The sequence below is a fragment of the Protomyctophum bolini genome (assembly GCF_963924005.1).
Source record: "Protomyctophum bolini genome assembly, chromosome: 12".
Lineage (NCBI taxonomy): Eukaryota > Metazoa > Chordata > Actinopteri > Myctophiformes > Myctophidae > Protomyctophum > Protomyctophum bolini.
In genome coordinates, this window is record NC_137873.1 from 25,929,857 (window position 1) to 25,949,305 (window position 19,449).

At 43.7% G+C, this 19,449-nt stretch overlaps 1 protein-coding gene across 3 annotated transcripts in view; it reads right to left on the bottom strand.

Moving 5' to 3' along the window:
• LOC308326366 (rho GTPase-activating protein 12-like) overlaps positions 1-19,449 on the bottom strand; it is a 52,649-nt gene that overhangs the window by 31,254 nt on the left and 1,946 nt on the right. For all 3 annotated transcript variants that reach the window (XM_080779193.1, XM_080779192.1, XM_080779191.1), the window contains exon 2: positions 14,153-14,998. In XM_080779193.1, coding sequence (XP_080635319.1) covers positions 14,153-14,899 — 747 coding nt within the window. In that variant the 5' untranslated portion in view covers positions 14,900-14,998. The remainder of the gene's footprint in view (positions 1-14,152; positions 14,999-19,449) is intronic.

The window sequence follows — 19,449 nt, forward strand, 5'->3', positions numbered from 1 at the left end:
TAGCCATACCGTGCTCGACTAGCCATACCGTGCAGACGATGGAATGTTATGGGTTGTTGCCAGTGGTGGCAACTGTCGTGACAGAAATAAGCTAAGCAGCCTCCAAAAACCAAACCAGGCAAGCGACTGTGAATGAATCCACGTTAGGCTGGAAATATGCAGGCTTGGCAACCAGTGTTGCCAACTGGTGACAGAGCAGGCTCAGCAGAAAATTATCTCCTGTCGATCTCCTGTCGGGACTTTCACAAGCTAATATTGACCAGCTTGCAGCTGGTAAAAACAAAAGTCGTTGGTCTGAACGCTTATGCTCAGCAGTCGGCACGGCTGCCGGCTGGTAATGCAAGTTACCTTGTAAACAGTTAAATCTTCAAAGTTAATTTAACTCCAAGTAGGGTTACAATGTCTAGTATGTGTGCGACTGCGTGTATGCATTATGTGCAGGTCCTGTCCTAATTATCTGAAGAGCACAGAGTAACTTTCTGACTGGGCACTGTGGGCAGTATGTGCCCAGTAGAGGAGATTAACTCAGGTATTGACAGGCTCACTGACGGTTTTTAGTCTCCTGCCCAAACTGCGCAGTCAGAAACATACTCTATGCGCTTTAGATCAGAGGTTCCCAACCACTGGTCCGCGAGAAGGGAATCCCAAGTTTTCCAAAACGTGAATCTATAACAATGATATGGTCACTGACAATGATAGAACATTATGTTGTGAATGCGATATAATAATATACCAGCGGGTAGGCTACTTGAGGCCAGTCAACTGTCTTCCGTGTTTTGGTACGATGATGCATGACCGCGACGCACAACCCCACCCCCCAGCCATGCCGGTCCGCAAACATTTTATGAATGGTCAGCCGGTTCATAGTAATAGAAAGGTTGGGAAACCCTGCTTTAAGTAGCCGACCTGAAAATTCATAACACAATGCACATCGAGAAAAATAGAAATCTGAAAACAATGTGAAGCTCCACAGATTATTTTACAAAAGGTCACAATGATATATATCACATTTTTAAAAAAATGTCATAAGCTTGTCCACCCAGCTCTCATTACCTTCAAAGCATTCCATCAAATGTATGGCTTCAGTTGCCTCCCAGTGCGTCTCCTCTGTTTTCATACAGAGGGCTGAGAGACACTGGGAAACAAAACGTACGCTTCCTTTTGATCTAAACTTAAGGATGATGTGACGTATACTACTGATGTAATGTGAAGAGACCGTCTCTTGAATCCTCTTCCTTTGCCGGCCTCCACCACACCAACGCACTCATACACGCACAGTGTCACACGCGCAGTTCTTATCTCCAATGCATGACACAAAGAGATGTGCACACTTAGAGATAGGGCACACTAAGCAGTCAAATCACAGCAGTTCACTAAATATATTCATACTATTCCCATGCACAGATGAGGGATGAGGGGAAACGTATTTATCAAGTCATTTGAAGTCTGAAAACAAAGCAAGACAACCCAGCACAAGTCGGTTGATAAGACATTGCCAGTCACTGATTGTGTAATTTGTTGTCATATTTATCCGTGTGTAATGAAATCTAATGTGTCCTTGGTAAAAAAAACTGTTGGTCCACACACAGTTAAGAATGACCTGCTATTCACACAGCCCTGAACCTGTATTTCAGGTCCTGAATGCAAATGAACAATAGCTTGGGACTATCTCACTGGCTCCTGAGACAGCAGCCCTGAGCGAGGCAACAAAAACTTCTTCTTGCATCAAACCAGTTTGGCAAGACAAATGGAACTGGCCTGGCTGTCTCTGATGGAAGCTACAGCTGGGAAGCATTCCATGCAATGTTGTGTCACATCATGATAGACACATAGAAAACAACATGCTAAAAGAAACAGCCACACATGCACGTGGACAGACATACAGTAAATACAGACAGATGCATACCAGCCACTACATCATGAGTGACAGGTGATACATGTGTGTGTGCGTGTATGTGTGTGTGTGTGTGTGTGTGTGTGTGTGTGTGTGTGTGTGTGTGTGTGCATGTGTGTGTGTGTGTGTGTGTGTGTGTGTGTGTGCGTCTGTGTGTATGTGCACACGCACGTGCGCGCACGCATATAACACATTTTGTAGTGAGCTCTTAACAGAAGCATCTGCCATAACCAGTGTCCTTTGACCCAGTTCAACCCCGGTCTGTTGACACACCAGAGCGGTCTGATGTGGATTATGAGGCTCTGGAGAGCGGTTTCACCGAACGACAGAGACTTCAGTCCAGCTTCAGACTGTGTCCCTTTTGGGAAAGGGTTCACCGTTAAGATAAACCAGCTGTGTAATCATCAGACAGTCTGCCGGGCCGATACTGTCTCTATCATCGCTGCGAGGAAGGGGATGACAAAAGGTAAAATAGAAGTAACAAGAGGAGAGAGAGCTTAAAAGATTCTAAAGAAACAATAAAATTATAATTATTACAAGAATGTATACATAATCATATTACGGTATCACAGCCAACCCTTGTCGCTGTGAGCCCCGCTGTTATCACCCAAAGGACAGGGTGGTCTACTCTCTGCTTTAAAGTATCACCCAGGAGGAACCTCACAGGCTATACTGCAACACAAATTATAAACAGCTCCTCAATGCGGTCATGCCACAACCATCCATTTTAATTATGTTGCAAAAACTAAGTGGCTTCTGGGAAATATTATGGGTTTCTACAGTATGGGCCAGGGTTTGTTTGACAACTTAAATGACTGGGACAACGTGTTCTCAGACTTCTCAAATTAATTTTAGTCTCTAAGGAGCAACATCGGTAATATCAACACTGAGCTGCAAGGTAGGCTCCCCGAGGCAAGTAAAGCCTGCGGCTAAGGGGACAGGGGACTAAGGGGACAGCAGTCAATGAGCACATGAAAGAGGACAATATACCGGGATCCACAATATCTGTGATAGATTCATATGCCATAAAAAGGAAAAGCAAACAGAAAGAGGTTTGTTGATTATCTCCCCATAAGTAGTCATTGCCAGTTCCCCCCCATGTGGGCTATAGTGCCAGTCACTGCAAACACGTACTTGTTGTTCTTGGGGAGGGTGTGCAGAGTAGACAACCAAGTCCAACCACATCTCACTCTGATACACATGGAGTCACCAGATGGAGTCACCAGACACTTCATTTCACCTGACAGTGAGGAGTTTCCCAGGGAGGGTGTAACATGTGCCGGCAAACACGATATCCCTCCCAGTTCCGCTGGAACAACTGGATGAATACTTCTAATGCCTGCCTCAGCATGCCTTGGTTTAGGTTGTGATCTAATCCCACAAAATACAACTTTAAGCTGTGTAGGTTGTGTTTAAGGTTGGACAGTTGGACACACAGCTGTCTGGACACCAGCTTGGTTGCAAATTGACTCATTAGAAACCCTAAAACGTTCACACAACGACTACAGGCAAGGTTATAGTCAGATCAAGTATTATGAGTTTCTTTGTCCAATTCTAATTCAATGGTCCAACTATAGAATTATTTTAAAATGTGATTTGTAAAGTTTAACATCAAGACTGTGTCATAAGAGGGGCCTGGTCCAAAGCCATTCATAAAATGTTAATGTTAAAATAATTTGGACTACAGCATTCCACCTCTAGGTCTAGGTCTAGGAGAACACATGCAAGCCTATCCTAGAAATGCTGTATATTCAAGCCCAGTACCACATCAAAAAGGTACTAGATCACAATTGATTCTCTGCAGTTAATAACATTTCCTTTCCATCTCTTGACTGGTTTCCAGCAACCTTGACCTCTGCCCTGTGTAACGGTAATAGCGCTGAAAGCTTCACGTCAAAACGTGACCGTTCAACAGAGCAGCTGGGAAGGGGGGGGGGGATAAAATCCTCCATTCGTAGATGTTACACTGAGTCTGACCTACTGACATCAAACCTTGGGAGTGATGACGTCTACGGGAAACCCACTATCCACCCACAAGCTGTGAGGAGAAAGTAGCTCTTTGTAATTGAAGGCTAAACCAGTGCTAATGCTCATTGTCCTCAATGGAGCTCTAGTTACAGTAGCCTCCACAAACCAGTATAGGGACACAATCATCTGAGCAGGGTTCCTAAACATTTCTCCATTTTGGAGAAATAAGTATAAAACCAATAGACCTTTCCAGTCATTTTGTTCTTTTGTTTTTGCATTTAAAGATTGCCTACTCGCCACATATAATTGCACACTTGTCGACCCTGGAAGGGGGTCTCCTCTTTTGTGCTCCTTTCTGAGGTTTTTTCTTTACTTTTTCCATAAAAGGGTTTTTCTTGGGAGTTTGGGAGGGGCTAAGGAAAGAGTGTGTGGTTTGTTTCCTTTGAGAAATGTACGTGGGCCCTTTGAGACTGCAACAATAATTAAGGGCTATACAAATAAAGTTGAGATGGCTTAGTTTGACATTTAATAGGAAGTACTAGTGTAGCTCATAAATGGCTATTGTAACTAGAGTGCATCACACTATACAAAGTGAAGATTATTAACTTCACAATAAATAGCATGACGCAAAATAACGAAAACCAAAGGAGGTTGTAGTGCGGACCTTGACTTTTCCCGAGACCTTTGGTGAATTTCTATAAATTCACTTTGCATACTTTGCCACACTTCTTTAAACAAACCAGTGACTCAATTATTTCTTATTCCATATTAGATTCAGATCAGATACCACATTAAACCAAAGATAATATTCACTGGCTCAGATTCAGAATTGACTCAGGGCAAAGTGCAGAAAGAGACAATCCTTCCCAGCAGAGTGAGAAGTTATAGTGCACACTGTCATTGCCCAGACAACCCTAAGTACACATGGGCAGGGCCCCAAACAAACCTTTATTTATACTGGACTGGGAGATTATACAGAACTAACTGTTCTCTGTCATTTGGTGCGAGGTCAGAGAGACACGCGGTCTTGATGATATAATTTAAGAGACAGATGTTACAAGAAAATAACCTTTGTTCCCCATACAGTGTGTCTGATCCCAAAAAGTCATCCTAGTCCAAGAGACTTTGACAACAGTCCCTTTAATATCCCTGGTGCCCAGCTCAATATCTTGCTCAATGGCATGAAATGAGTGCAAAGGGATCATGAAATAGAGACATGCTAGGAAAGGAAACAGAACATCCAAGTTTCAGGCCGGGTCAGTAGCTTATGTGTGTACAAATTCACTGGCCAGTGGGTACTGCTAAGATTTCAGCAGTGTTTGCTGGTGAGAATTGGTAGCGTACCACAAGAAGACAGCGGTTTAAAAAACTTAAGACTGCAGATCTGTTATCGTATCATCTCCAACGGCTTTATGCTGATGAGAAATTCCTATTTTATGAAGCTCTACAGTCAACAGGACAAGTTCAGATTCCATCCCGACTAATCGGGACTGTAAAAGAAAAACAAAGCATGGGAATATACACAGAGTCTGCCTCTGGGTTTGCACAAAGAAAAAAAGAAAAAAACTGGACCAAATATTCTGTAATGTTGCTTTGCGGATTTGGGATTTAGTCTACACCTCCTCTCCCTCTCTCACTCCCACCGCAGTACCGCTGCCGCCCTGATCTCTTCTCTCCAACCAGCTGCCCAAACAAATGTTACATAGCCTGCGATTATGTAATGTAGTGCTTAGCGCACCCCCTTAGATTCACCCGTCGCATGTCCTCATCATGACCGACTAGCATGAATCTCAGCAGTCCGTCTGTTTCTCAGGGGCTCCTGACATTATGCGTTCAGAGAAATAGCCTGTGTTCTGTCTGTAAATCTTTAAGGGTCAACTGCGAGAGATGAGAACAGACCTGAATGAACCGAACGAGAGAAGTCTTGCAACAAAAGCATGGGTGTGTGTGTGTGTACTGTGTGACAAAGCTTCCGATGCATGCATGTTCTGAACTGTAAGCTCAAGAGCTTCTGCTCACACAGGCTTGCAATTAAAACAACAGAGCATTGCAGCACACTAGAAAGTCTACAATAGCGGTGTCGCTCAATTAAAAGATAATGCTTGAGAGTGCACAGAATAGAGCGGCACGCAACAATGCCAGCTGGCATGAGTGCATCCGAGAGTGATAAAGAGCCCCCAAAAGAAAAAGAAAAAGAAAAAGCCAGTAGCCATTCTGAATCTGATGTCTAATATTCACTGAGAGAGGCAGATATATTTTTGCATTATATGCCTGAGTCACTCTGCAGCAAGCAACTTACTCAAATACATTAGGCTAAGCAGGATCGATTCTCGTGCTGACTCTGCAAACAAGCTGCGCTGCAGGTAGTGCCAAAGAAGCCGCAGCCGCACACATCTGGATTTGATTGCATATCTGATGCTCAGGTCAAAAAGTGTGCGTGGCTCTGAGTGCCTATGCATGCATGGCATGTTGTGTACATGACAACACAACATGGGGGGGGGGGCGCGTGAACAGATAATTTGTCTTACCGTCTCATTGCCGTCTGGGTACATGTTGTCCTGCTGCTGTACTGCTGCCGTTAAAGTAGCAGACTCCTGTCCTGTGGTGCTGATGAGAATGGAGATGATGCTGATGAAAGCAGAGGAGCCCAGACATGCAGTGGCAACCCCGTCTATTCACAAACTCCCTCTCTTTCTCTCCCTCTTTATCGCACACACACACACACACACACTCTGACTGACTGGACTATTACTGTTACAGATAATCAATGCCAAGAAGGACCTCTCAAAACACACACATCTCTGACATGAGACTCTCATATAAAGAGTGTGGGGGTGCGTGCAGTGCTCTGTGTGATACTGCCCACAACAGTCACTGTCAGTCACCGCTGATGGCCCAGCCCTCGCAGAATGCCGCTCTGCACAACACAGGCCGTCCCAGCTGGTAGAACAACAGACCACCAACACGCAAGGATGGGAACACCAAATCTCTCACACACACACACACACACACACACACACACAAGCACATTCATATGCCCGTGCATGCACTCCGTGCAGTGCCGTGCACACATGCACGCGGCAGAGCAAGTACGCATACAGACAAAATATGCTCAGATGTGCACGCGACCACGCGTGCGTGCATGCACACACACACACACACACACACACACACACACACACACACAGATGCGAGCGCTCGCCGCCTCGTCCCAGAGGGATTAACAAAAGCTCTCTATAAGAGTGGGTGGTATTCCCCCCTCCGCAGAGAATGTTCTTGTTCTGCGTTTTAATCAAAGACTCTCAGGAGGGGCTTCTGAGAGATAGATCCTCAAACACCAACCACTATTCATTCATACATGTACACCACTGTCCAGACTCCAGACTAGGGACATGTGTTACCATTATCCCTTATGCTAGATCTTTTTGTTTGGTCACTCATTTCTGTAGAAGTGAAGTTCAATCAAAAATCACTGAAATTCCAAACCTAGTTTTCCTCATTCCCTTTATTGACACTTTGTATTGGCCTTTATTGACAGGTATGGTGTAGACTGTAGAGAGACAGCAAATACAGAGAGTCAGTGACATAAAGAAAATGGTCTGGGTTGCTGGGAATCAAACCGGAGACTCACTGTCAGGCATTAGAGCCCATGTATGCATCATTTTTTACAAGAGATGATGTGTAATGTCGATATGGAGAAACTACAAAGACACACTGACAGACGAGCATTGTCTTGCCAGGCTGCCACAGAGAAAGCTTTCTTATATGTCCTTAATCCCTTCCCTTTAGTCTGGAACACAGCAGAGACTTAACTGACCAGCAGCAAGGGAGGATTGCGCAAGGAAACAATGTTGTCACTTTAATGCAGTGTTTTATACAGTAACCTTCCCTGCAGGGATGGTGCATTCATGTGCCCTCGGAGAGAAGGGGAGGGAGGAGGGGGGTATTTGAGTACACCTGGTTAGTTTAACTCTGAAACTCTGGTGTAAAAGACACTTTTTGACAATTTGGAGGTCATCTTATCCCATAATATCTAGATGTTCGCCATAACATTGCAAGTGGCTGTTTTTTATGCAGCGCTGTGGTCAGTGGACTCTGCACACAAGATTACAGAGATAAACAGTACGGTTAGTTTGCAATGTTTCATCTTGAACCTAGCTGAGAAATGTCTAATGTCTTGAGTCACTAATATGCACTAATTAAAAAGAAAAGAGGGAAGTGCAGAGAGAGAAACAGGAGGATGAAATAAAAAGAAAGACTTAAAATGAAGATGGAGAAAGAATCGAGAAGAGATGTCACCTTTTCTCCAGGCTCCATTCATTTTGAGAAGAGAGAGGAGAGAACAGTCGATGCCAGACCGCCTCAGGCTGTGTGTATGCACGTGCGAGTCTGTGCATGTCAGAGGGTGTTTGCTCCGACTATGCACGCGTGCATGCACTGGCTCGCTTGTATGGCGTGATTGGGGTCTAGTGGGTGTGCTTTTGTGCTCGTGTAGCCTCTGTGTATGCAAAATGTGTGTGTATATGCAGCATGTATGTGTGTCAGAACAGTACAGAATGGTACTAGTATGAAGCCCTCAGGGCTCCTATACGACTTTGGCTGCAGAGACGCAAAGCCTGTGTCAACAACTCCACACCACATAAGCTACTGTAGCACATACTGTGCCATTACTTACACGAGTTGAGTTTTTCTCAGGTGTTTTCATGTTAAGATTAGAACACCCAAATTACTGGCTGCTGACCTCCATCTGAAAATATTTTGTACCAGGGACAATTACACATTACAACATTTGTTGTAAAAAAAAATCTTTTTTTTCTTTCTTCATGATTTTTTGGAAAATAGCCGATGTATATAGGTACTTAAGGTTCTATTTAATCCAGTTCTAGCAACAGACAACCCTCCATATGGCACCCTGCCAATATTTGATATAACAGGCTGCTTTAAAACAAGTGAGAGAGGTGATACTGAGAGGACATGAACATGTCAAACAAGGCGTGACAGAGAGAATATACTGAGTGACAGGTGCAGAGTGGAAAGGAGATAAGAGTGCAATAAATCACAATGCAAGTGCAATGTGTACTATACATTATATAATCAAACAAATAAGGAAGTGCTTCCTTCCTCCAATCAATGTTCACATTTGATTACAGGAAGGAGGATGGGGGAGGGGGCAATTGATTGGCTGATATTTACCCTGAGAATGAGAGAGAAGAGAGATAGGATAGTTGAAGTAAGAGAAGGAAAAGAGCTGTGACTGACAAGTGAAGTGATTGAATTAGATAAGACATACTGAGAGAGGAAGCAAAACATCAAGAGATGGAGTAGTGTTCCTGCTGACTCACACACTGTGTTAGCAGAGAAACAGTTCCAGGTTAATGGAAGACAACACAGGAGAGTGGAGGAGAGGAGAGGAGACGGGAGCCTATAGATGTAATCTATAGCCTTGAGCTGGGACAATCAATACACTCTTTAACCAGAGCTGGAGGTCAACAACATCTCTTCTTGATGCTTCCTCCCTGTCAATGTGTGTGCCCACACAGAAGGTCCATTGTCTGCGTGTCCTACTGTATGTCTTTCACTGTCCCACAACACTGGATGTGTGCAGAACTCAAGCCACCGATAATGTTCTTGGCGATCAAAGCGCTTATGCTTCATGGTTTACAAGACAAAGACACTGATACAGTATATATGGTTTAATGTAGGCCTACAAGACACTGATATACAGTAGCTTAGCTACTATAACCAGCAATGTGTGTCCTGCACTACTACATGGCCCTGAGTGTCCTGTCCTGTCACTGCGATATTAACGTATCATGAAAGCCAAAGACGAAAGTCTAAGTTGTCACACAGAAACCTTTTAGCTCTAGACCCAAAAAAGAAATAAGACATTGGCCCGGGACCCAAACAAGTGAAAATAACAGATCTACAAGCTCACAATGCAGTGCGAAGCGGCTGGGAAACACCGTTTTGAAATAATATAATTAAAACCAAAATGTAGGAAACAAAAAAATAAAGGAAACCATTCAAATGTGTCTGCGACCCACATGGTCCCGACCCAGTGTTTGGGAAAGTGTAGAGAAACACCACTACTGACTGGTTCTTAATTCTCGCCTCTGGCCAGCAGCATTGGAAAACAGTACAGGAGGGGGGGGGGGCAATAAGGAGGTGCACTGGAGCAGAAAATTATAGTACACTACACAGGGACAGTGTGAGCAGAGTCATTAAACGAAGCGACTGGATGGGGAATAAACATCTGTCTCTCAGTAGGAAACTATAACTGGTGTGACACTCTATTGCCCAGGGAAAGACGGACGATCCACTGATATCAGAGCCAGATCGTTCATCTGAAGGAGAGTTCATGAAAATCAATATCCGGTCCTGGAGAATGGAGATGAGGTATCCGTCACAATCCTACAGATGCAATTGGAGTTTTAAATCAGTCATCCTCAACCTGTTGGTCCGAGCCCCAGTACATAACAAATATTAATTTAACGCCATGCTATGTTTTACTTAACGGGGTCATGACTTAATTTGAAGCACAATATTCAGGTCAGATTCAGCATGAATCCAGTTGAGATCCACTGTTCCAGCACTGCATCAATTCAAAGTCCCGAAGAGCTGGGGGAGGCTTAGCCTTTCTCCCCATCTAAGGACCGAGAGAGGAGGCAGGCAAGATGAGGATGGCAGTAGAAGGGCTGGAACTTGAGGGAAACTGGGGATGGTGACAAAGTAGGCCATGGTTTGCACTGCCGATAAGAAAATGAGCCCAACTATAATGCTGCAAGTTCTTCAAGGACTCACTGGCTTATCAGAGGTAGTGTATGGAGCTTAAGTGAGTAACAATTCCCTGAGAGCTGGATATAACAGAACCAGCGCATTCTGCAGTCTGGTCCTCATCACCTCTCTGGTTATGTATTTAGGACCCTCGGCATTGCTGTGGTCATGCATTCAAGACTGCTTTGGTTATGTATTCATGCCATTCCATCTTCTAGTGCTGGTGCACTGCATATACTGTATGATCGCAAAGTAGTGTTTAAATCTTTTAAACACCCATTAGTAAAACCTGCTTCAAAACAATGCTGGTATAACTAAGACATAAACTCACAAATAGCTTTTTACATGTGTGGATTACATAGATTATCTATTAACTTCACATTCACCAATACATAGTACACAACATACTATAATAATTCTCCACTGAGAATACATTTACATCAGCTGTGACACAGGCTACAGTATTTTGAGAAGATAAGAGCAGAGCAGCGAAGAGAAAACAGAGGTGGGCGGAGCCGTTCATTGACACCTGAGCTGAAGTCACCAGCAGCATGCTGTCAAAGCAGAGGAAAAACAAACAAAACAGGCTGCCCATTGAAACTGGGAAAGTTTCACCTGCATGCACACACGCATGCGCACACACACAAACAGATACAACCAACATAGTATGTTTTTAGAAGAGTGCAGTTGGACTACAGGCTGGATTTGAGCTCAAACGAGCGATCCAGCAGCAGCGTTTTACTGTGCTGTGGTGGACAACAGCTGCCTGTTGATACACCCGACACTGACCTTTCTCCAGGGCACAATTTCAATGGCCACCTGTAAAGGAAGGAAGCCAGGAACTCCACTCTGGAGCACTGTGATAATATGGTTCTATGTTGAAACTGCATGTGTTCATCCTTTATGGAGCCAAACTCTTATTCACGTCATCAAACAGCGGTTGCGAGCTTCCCGTTAGAGACCACTGCACAGTGCTTAGGCACATGTTCTAGGGGTACTACAACATGTTCTAGATGGTACTACAACATGTTCTAGATGGTACTACAACATGTTCTAGATGGTACTACAACATGTTCTAGATGGTACTACAACATGTTCTAGATGGTACTACAACATGTTCTAGGGGTACTACAACATGTTCTAGATGGTACTACAACATGTTCTAGATGGTACTACAACATGTTCTAGGGGTACTACAACATGTTCTAGATGGTACTACAACATGTTCTAGGGGTACTACAACATGTTCTAGATGGTACTACAACATGTTCTAGGGGTACTACAACATGTTCTAGGGGTACTACAACATGTTCTAGATGGTACTACAACATGTTCTAGGGGTACTACAACATGTTCTAGGGGTACTACAACATGTTCTAGATGGTACTACAACATGTTCTAGGGGTACTACAACATGTTCTAGGGGTACTACAACATGTTCTAGGGGTACTACAACATGTTCTAGATGGTACTACAACATGTTCTAGGGGTACTACATCATGTTCTAGATGGTACTACAACATGTTCTAGGGGTAATACATCATGTTCTAGATGGTACTACAACATGTTCTAGGGGTACTACATCATGTTCTAGATCAGGGGTGCCCAAAAGGTAGATTGCCATCTACCAGTAGATCACAAAGTCTGTACAGGTAGATCACAGGACATGTCCCTAAAGAATATTTAATTAAAATATATAAACTCACCGTGCAATATTTTGTTTTCAACAGTGTTGCTGTGCACAAATGTCTGTAGCATTACAAATTAAATACAAAACCCCCCTAACTGTTAGATTTCTCCCCCTCTATTTCCCATTCCAAGTGCATTTGTCCTATATGTAATGCCAGCACCGCTATTCTAAAGCCCCCTCGGGTACACATTTAAACTATTTTCACTTTTTCAGCAATGGTGGGTAGATCTTGTTGAGCTGATCATTTTGAAAGTAGCTCTCATGTCATAAAAGTGTGGGCACCCCTGTTCTAGATGGTACTACAACATGTTCTAGGGGTAATACATCATGTTCTAGATGGTACTACAACATGTTCTAGGGGTAATGCATCATGTTCTAGATGGTACTACAACATGTTCTAGGGGTAATACATCATGTTCTAGATGGTACTACAACATGTTCTAGGGGTACTACATCATGTTCTTGTACTACAACATGTTCTAGGGGTAATACATCATGTTCTAGATGGTACTACAACATGTTCAAGGGGTACTACATCAAATTTGGACTAATATAAGTAGTCACAAGCACATTGTTAAAAGAAGCTAGGTTGAAACAACATCAAGTATTTTAACTCACAGGAAACCTGCACACATTCTTATGTAAAATATGGTACCATCTAATCTATGCAGAGTACGCAACATAAAATGCCATCTGAACTGCGGTATGTGGAAGTCAACTGAGTGCATACAGAGTTGAACTTGAATGTTACACCCCGATCTTCAAATTTTTAAGGAGTTCTACAGTGTCAAAATAGAGCAGGTTACAATGTTGTACTGCAGGTTGTGTGAATGTGTGTACAGTGAACACTGAGCCGGCCTATTAGAGCCATACTCACATAATTATCCACCAGCACATCTCCACTCCTCTCATCTCGTCTCCCACACAAAGACAGAGTAGACTGGGTTCAAGTGTCACAACAACTCAGTTTTTTGGGCTCTCGCTGGCTTTTGTTTTGGCCAACAGGCTGAGCTAATAATGTCAGGGACAAATACCGTACTCCCCACCAGTCGCCCACCCAGGCCTCCATCCTCCCACCCAAACCATTGTCCACCTAATTGACTAATGGACAGCACTGCCTGACTAATTAAAAGTAGCTGCAAGTCCTCCTGAATGTTGAATATTCTGTCATATTCACAGCATTTTTTACCAGTCAAAGAAATATTTTGTCAATGGTCTCTCTTTCAGTATGAGAGAATGTGCAAGTCTGTATAGGAGGTTAGAGCTATGGAAGGAATATACGGGAACATGATTTCTTGTTTTGTTTTTTTAACTAGGGGGAAGAACAGTTACCCAGAGACCTGACTTTGGTAGTGCAACACAACAAAACACAACAAACAAAAAAGGGCAGTCTAGCAAAGTGCCAGGCCCAGTAGACATCAATGTGTCAAATGCAATCAGTCTCGTCCTTCATATGATGAATTATTCAAATGTTATGTGTACGAGTACGACAATGTGTTAATCAATAATTGTTTGTTTGAACTTTGACCTACACATTGTCAGATATTGAGTTATGATGTTTCTAATTTGATGACGATACAGTGTATTGTAGAGCCTGGCCAGCCAGACCAATAGATCAGCTTTTATTTTTATTGGTTTTAGGTATCAGCAATTTATATTATTATTGATTTTTTACATTATAAATATTTACTAAAATCTGTCAAACTGGTGAGCTAGGACTCTCTGAAATCAAGATCACATCCACAAATCAGGCTCATTGTGGGCAGTGACACAACCTCATAGATCCAGAATCACTACCAACATGACATCAGCCCTTGGCTCCTTACCTCAAGCTGTTCTGTGGAGCTGCTGCTCAGCTCGTCTCCAGACTCCGAGTCGTTGGTACGTCTCTCCGAGCTCTCCCCAGCCGAGTCACAGAGCTGTTGGGCATTGTCCACGTCCAGCGGGGACCTCACCAGGTCCGGGGAGCGTGCGCGGCTCCGGGGCAGGGTGTTGCATCTTCCGCCGTCGCCGCTTCCCTTCTGGCCAGCTTGGACCAGGATCTCAGCCAGCACTCGGTTGTGCTCGGTGGGGCTGCTGGCGGCAGGGCTGTGGTTGGCGTCGCGGTGTGGGCTGGACGGGCTGAGGCGGTAGCTCGAGAAAGAGGAGGTGGCCGAGGGCGTGGTAGGCGTGTTAGGCGAGGACGGCGAGCGGCAGAAGGACGACTCCTGCCGCTGTTGGAAGCTGTCGGAGTGCAGGTCCAGGGCGTCCGGCCTAGCTCGGCCTGTCTGCCCGCCAGCGTGCTGGCCAGGGACTGCGTTGTTGCCTGGGCCTTCTGGGGGCATGGCTTGATGGTGGATGGGTTTGGGCGGGGGCATGAGAGCTTTGCGGACCTCTCGGACATACTGAGCCGGCACATAGAAGGCCTTGGTGCCTTCCTCCTTCCTCACCTGCCACCAGTCCTCATTCGTTTTCTTAACCAGCATGTAGCAGTCTCCCTGGTGGATGGTGATGAGGCGGTCTTTGGACTTGTACTCATAGTCATACTCCACCTCAATATAGATCTGGCCCGGCGCGATGGGCAGGTCCGCCATGACGCCACTGACCGTCTCTCTAGTCTCCCCTCTGGAAGGACATTCACCGCAGGACAGACGGAGATATCAGCAGATTCAGCATGGCTCGCCGGATGAAGGCTGGAGACAGCAGATAGACATAGGGGTCAGCACAGAAGTTCATTGGAGAGAGATAATTATTTCTCAATTAACATCATTAATATTCATCTGATTCCCTTACACTTGCCACTCTTGGCAACATTGAAACATATGCCGATGAAACAGAATGACATTGAAAACACGGTGAGTGTTAATGATTACACAGAAACTCACGTGAATGAGACACATGCTGCCATACACATTACATGAGACTCTTTCTTACAACACTGAACACACCCAAACAAACACAGATACACATTCAGTCAGACAGACTTAACCCCTCAACCCAGTCAGAACAAATGAAGATCAGTAATCCTAGGTAGAGCTCCCAGGCTTATAGGTGGCTGAACAGCACATGAGATTAAAGAGACAGAAATGTCTTGTCTGTCTCTTTCTCCATCTTCCTCTCTTCCATTCCATCCCTTTTGATTTCAAACAGTAACTAGTGCTAATAGGACACACACACACACACACACACACACACACACACACACACACACACACACACACACACACACACACACACACACACACACACACACACACACACACCTTTAGCAACCTAAGAGTTGACAAGGCTTTGTTCAATGGAATGTGTAAAGAAATGAGCATACACTCAATTATTAAACCGACTGTAAAACCAGTCTACTAAGCCTAGTGCTTCGTTTAGAAAGCAGACTTGAGTAGTGCTGGGACAATAACCTCATCACCACTATACCAGCGCCGTGGTTATGTGATAAATATAGGATTTACGTAGCTCATGATGACTCCATGATGTCCACAATTCTATATATATTTTTTGCAATCATGTCGCTTAGCACTCATCCAAGAATCAAGAGGGTTTATTTCCATAAACACCACACCCCAGTTAGAAAAAATTCATAACATCTCCGCTTTAGACGGCAGACCAGAGTCTTGCTAAGAGGAACTGTGCTTTTAATTAGTTAATTGGACAAATCAATTGTTCTTCTTGGAATTGTTTAAAAAAAAAAAGAGGGTAAAAAAAAGGAGGGGGCCAAGTAGTATAGAGTAGAGTAGCTCTGGTCCATAGCTCTAATGCGTTGCATTTAGAACTATGTTACTCTCGACTTCCGCCTCTCGCATGAATGCAGACCAGCCTCTCGTCTTTGGCGTAAATAAAAATAAAGTTTTTGGTTTTTGCTACTCAACAAAGGCGGGTTGTGTCATACTGTCATTAGGAAGCCTACTTTCCTTAGTGGGAGCACTCGGTAATCGAGAGTAACATAGCTCTAAATGCAACGCATTAGAGCTATGGACCAGAGCTAAGAGTAGAGAAAGTATGTAAGGGTATACCCTGTCCATTTGGAAGCACACCTGGTATGGGATCACATCCTGCTTCTCTCATTATGCTTCCTGCACAGTAGAATCCACTTCATGTAAGACCTGAGGCCCAGTCTACAGATGCCTCTACTGTACTGTACTGTCACACCCGAAATCATATATATATATATATATATATATATATATATATATATATATATATATATATATATATATACACAGTTAATGTGTGTGTGTGTGTGTGTGTGTGTGTGTGTGTTAGGCTGCACAACAGTGACATTGGTGATGTCAACCAACCAAACACGATTTCCGTGAGGCTGTTGAGCCTCTGAGCCTTAACCTTAACACTCTTGTGCTGAGAAGTTGTGGACTAGTGCTAGGGTAGATGGCGCCTTAAAGTTTTGTTGTTTCTTCAGTGACTGGCTTGTATTGTTGGCCTTGCACGTCAATAGTCTACACAGGCATAACCCAGTCTAGATATTATCTGGTACAAAAATGCTGCCAGCGCATTCACTTTTAGAACACAAAGGCCAACTTAAATATAGGCATTCTGGGACCTCTACGACGTGTCCCCAATTAGAATGGCCTCCCAGACTGTGTTAAGCATGATAGAAACGTATAACGGACATTTCCCTTCATAGCAATGCTGTGCTTTCCCGTCAACCAGGAAGTCTTCAAATCATGGGGGGCTCTGACACTTTTGTTCAATATTAAGAAGCATAATGGTAGGCTATCCATAGCAACAAGCATCACCAGGTCCCATTCCGCTGAACACAGAAGTAAGGCACTTATAACCTATCTATTCCTTGTATGTCTATGGTGCCGAGATCTGAGGCGTGCGTGGGTGCGCGAGTGTGTACTGCACTGCCCTATAATGGTGTTTTTCACGTTGTCTATTATTGGATCCACTCTGACTGAATTTATCATGGACGTTGCTTTAGATAAGCACTGCCCAATGTGCCCATAGGAGAGGAGTCTATATTTACAGTGGGTGTGATTCAAACTATAATACAGATTTTCTTGGCTGGCCTATTCATTCCCTGTGTGTGTGTGTGTGTGTGTGTGTGTGTGTGTGTGTGTGTGTGTGTGTGTGTGTGTGTGTGTGTGTGTGTGTGTGTGTGTGTCCATAATTGCACCATACCTCAAAAAATGAAGCCTCTTCAAAGTAGGAGCATTCTTGAGAATAGCCTGACCACACAGCAATCAGCATCACTGTGATATAGCCTTGTTTAAACCACATGCTTACAGCTCACCAACAGTCTCGTTACAAGCACCATCAACATAATTGGACGTGCTGAACCGCAAACTCTGGGCTAGTAGGCACTAGGCAGCCATTATGGAATACCCAGTGCTGTGCTGTCTTCACTCATCTTCCATGGTTAATTATCTTAATCAAAGACTATTCCTGGTGGCTCAGCCCAGTTAGCACACAGAGACCATCATGCTCCTTTTGAACGTGAGGAAGGATCAGCATTTGATTCTGACCCCTCTGTCTTATCATATGTATCTCCTCTCTCTGCCCTTGGTTTGCTGTCTCCATAATACAGACGTATTTTAAATAAAAAAAAGCCAAAACATGAATCTTAAAAGACTGCTTAAGTGGGCTACATGAAACACATAAATTAGTCCTCCTGATATAGTGACCAGATGACTAATAACATTGCGGATTATAATCCACTGTAGCCCAAACCACACCCTGAGGGACACCTCACTAAAACAGATTCAAGCTAGAACAGTCATTACAGAAGCTGATCAAACCTGTCTGTGATTTCATTTCATTAAGCAAAGTTGATCTCACACTTTTTCACCCATCCATCCCCTAGCCTAAATTGTTCATGATCCTTTACAAGCAGACATGCTAAAATCATAAATTATGTGAAACACTGCAGTAAAAGATAAAATCTTATGACAAAAGACTGCACTAGGCCGAGTGAGCTGTAATGTGGGCAATTCCCATTTCCCACGCAGTAGTTTGGGTATTTAACATAATCAACACAATAAATCATTTTCAATGTTCATTCTTTGAAGTTTGAAGTGGGTGTGGTCTACTGTCCAATCATACAACAGTGAAGGTTTGTGGGTAAACACAGTAGAGAATGCCATACACCACTGTATAATTAATATGGTTAATAAGATTCTGGTGATGCAAACTGGCATCACTTCAATGGTTAACGCTTTCATCTGCAATGTCCTAATTCAGTTGGCAAGTATCACCGGTAGAAATCGATACCGTTTCCATTGCTGTCTGATCTGTTGTTTATTATTTGAACGTGCAACTGTGTCTGCCCATAGCCTTTCCTCCACCCTCAGATACACAGATCACCTATCTATCCATCTATAAGTAACCTCTTCTAAAGTAAACTGTACTATGCACTGTTGAACACAATCTGTCATGATGATACACACTTCACTGAAGACCTTTGTTGTACTGTAAGCCCAGAGACGACGTTGTGGTTAAGATGGAGCTGAATTCACCATCACTCCAGTAGAAGGTTATCTCTTATGTCATATTATTATCTTATGCCTTGGAAATGATACTCACGACAAGAATAAAAATTCAATTCCACATTAAAAAAAATATACATTTTAAATGCTTTGTGGTTGTCTTTTCAGCCTGGAAAAATAAAACGACTCAAATATTAATACTGTGTGTGTGTGTGTGTGTGTGTGTGTGTGTGTGTGTGTGTGTGTGTGTGTGTGTGTGTGTGTGTGTGTTCAGTCCTAACCGTTACATAGGGGTTCCTTTAACTCTTAAAAAAATACGTTGGCTTGTCAAACACAGTAAAATATCAAGTGGATTTGGGGACTTCCCATGATCCACTGAGCCTGTGGGGGAACGTTTATTTTCCACCCTGCCCTGCCCGTTTCACACTTCCCCCTAAGATCACCGACAACCTCCCATAAGTCAGGCCTGGGCCAGAGAGAGTGAGTGTCAGTCAGTCTGAAACTTGTTGACTCAGCCAGTTTACATTAAAGTTAGACTACGCTGCTCCCTTTCAGATAAATAGCTACTACTAAACCCTAATTCAACCTAAAAATATTCTTATTTGGAGAAGCGTGGGCTGAGGAGTTGCCATGAACACACACAGGCCTTCCCAATATAGGGTACTATAAACCACATTTAGCAGTGT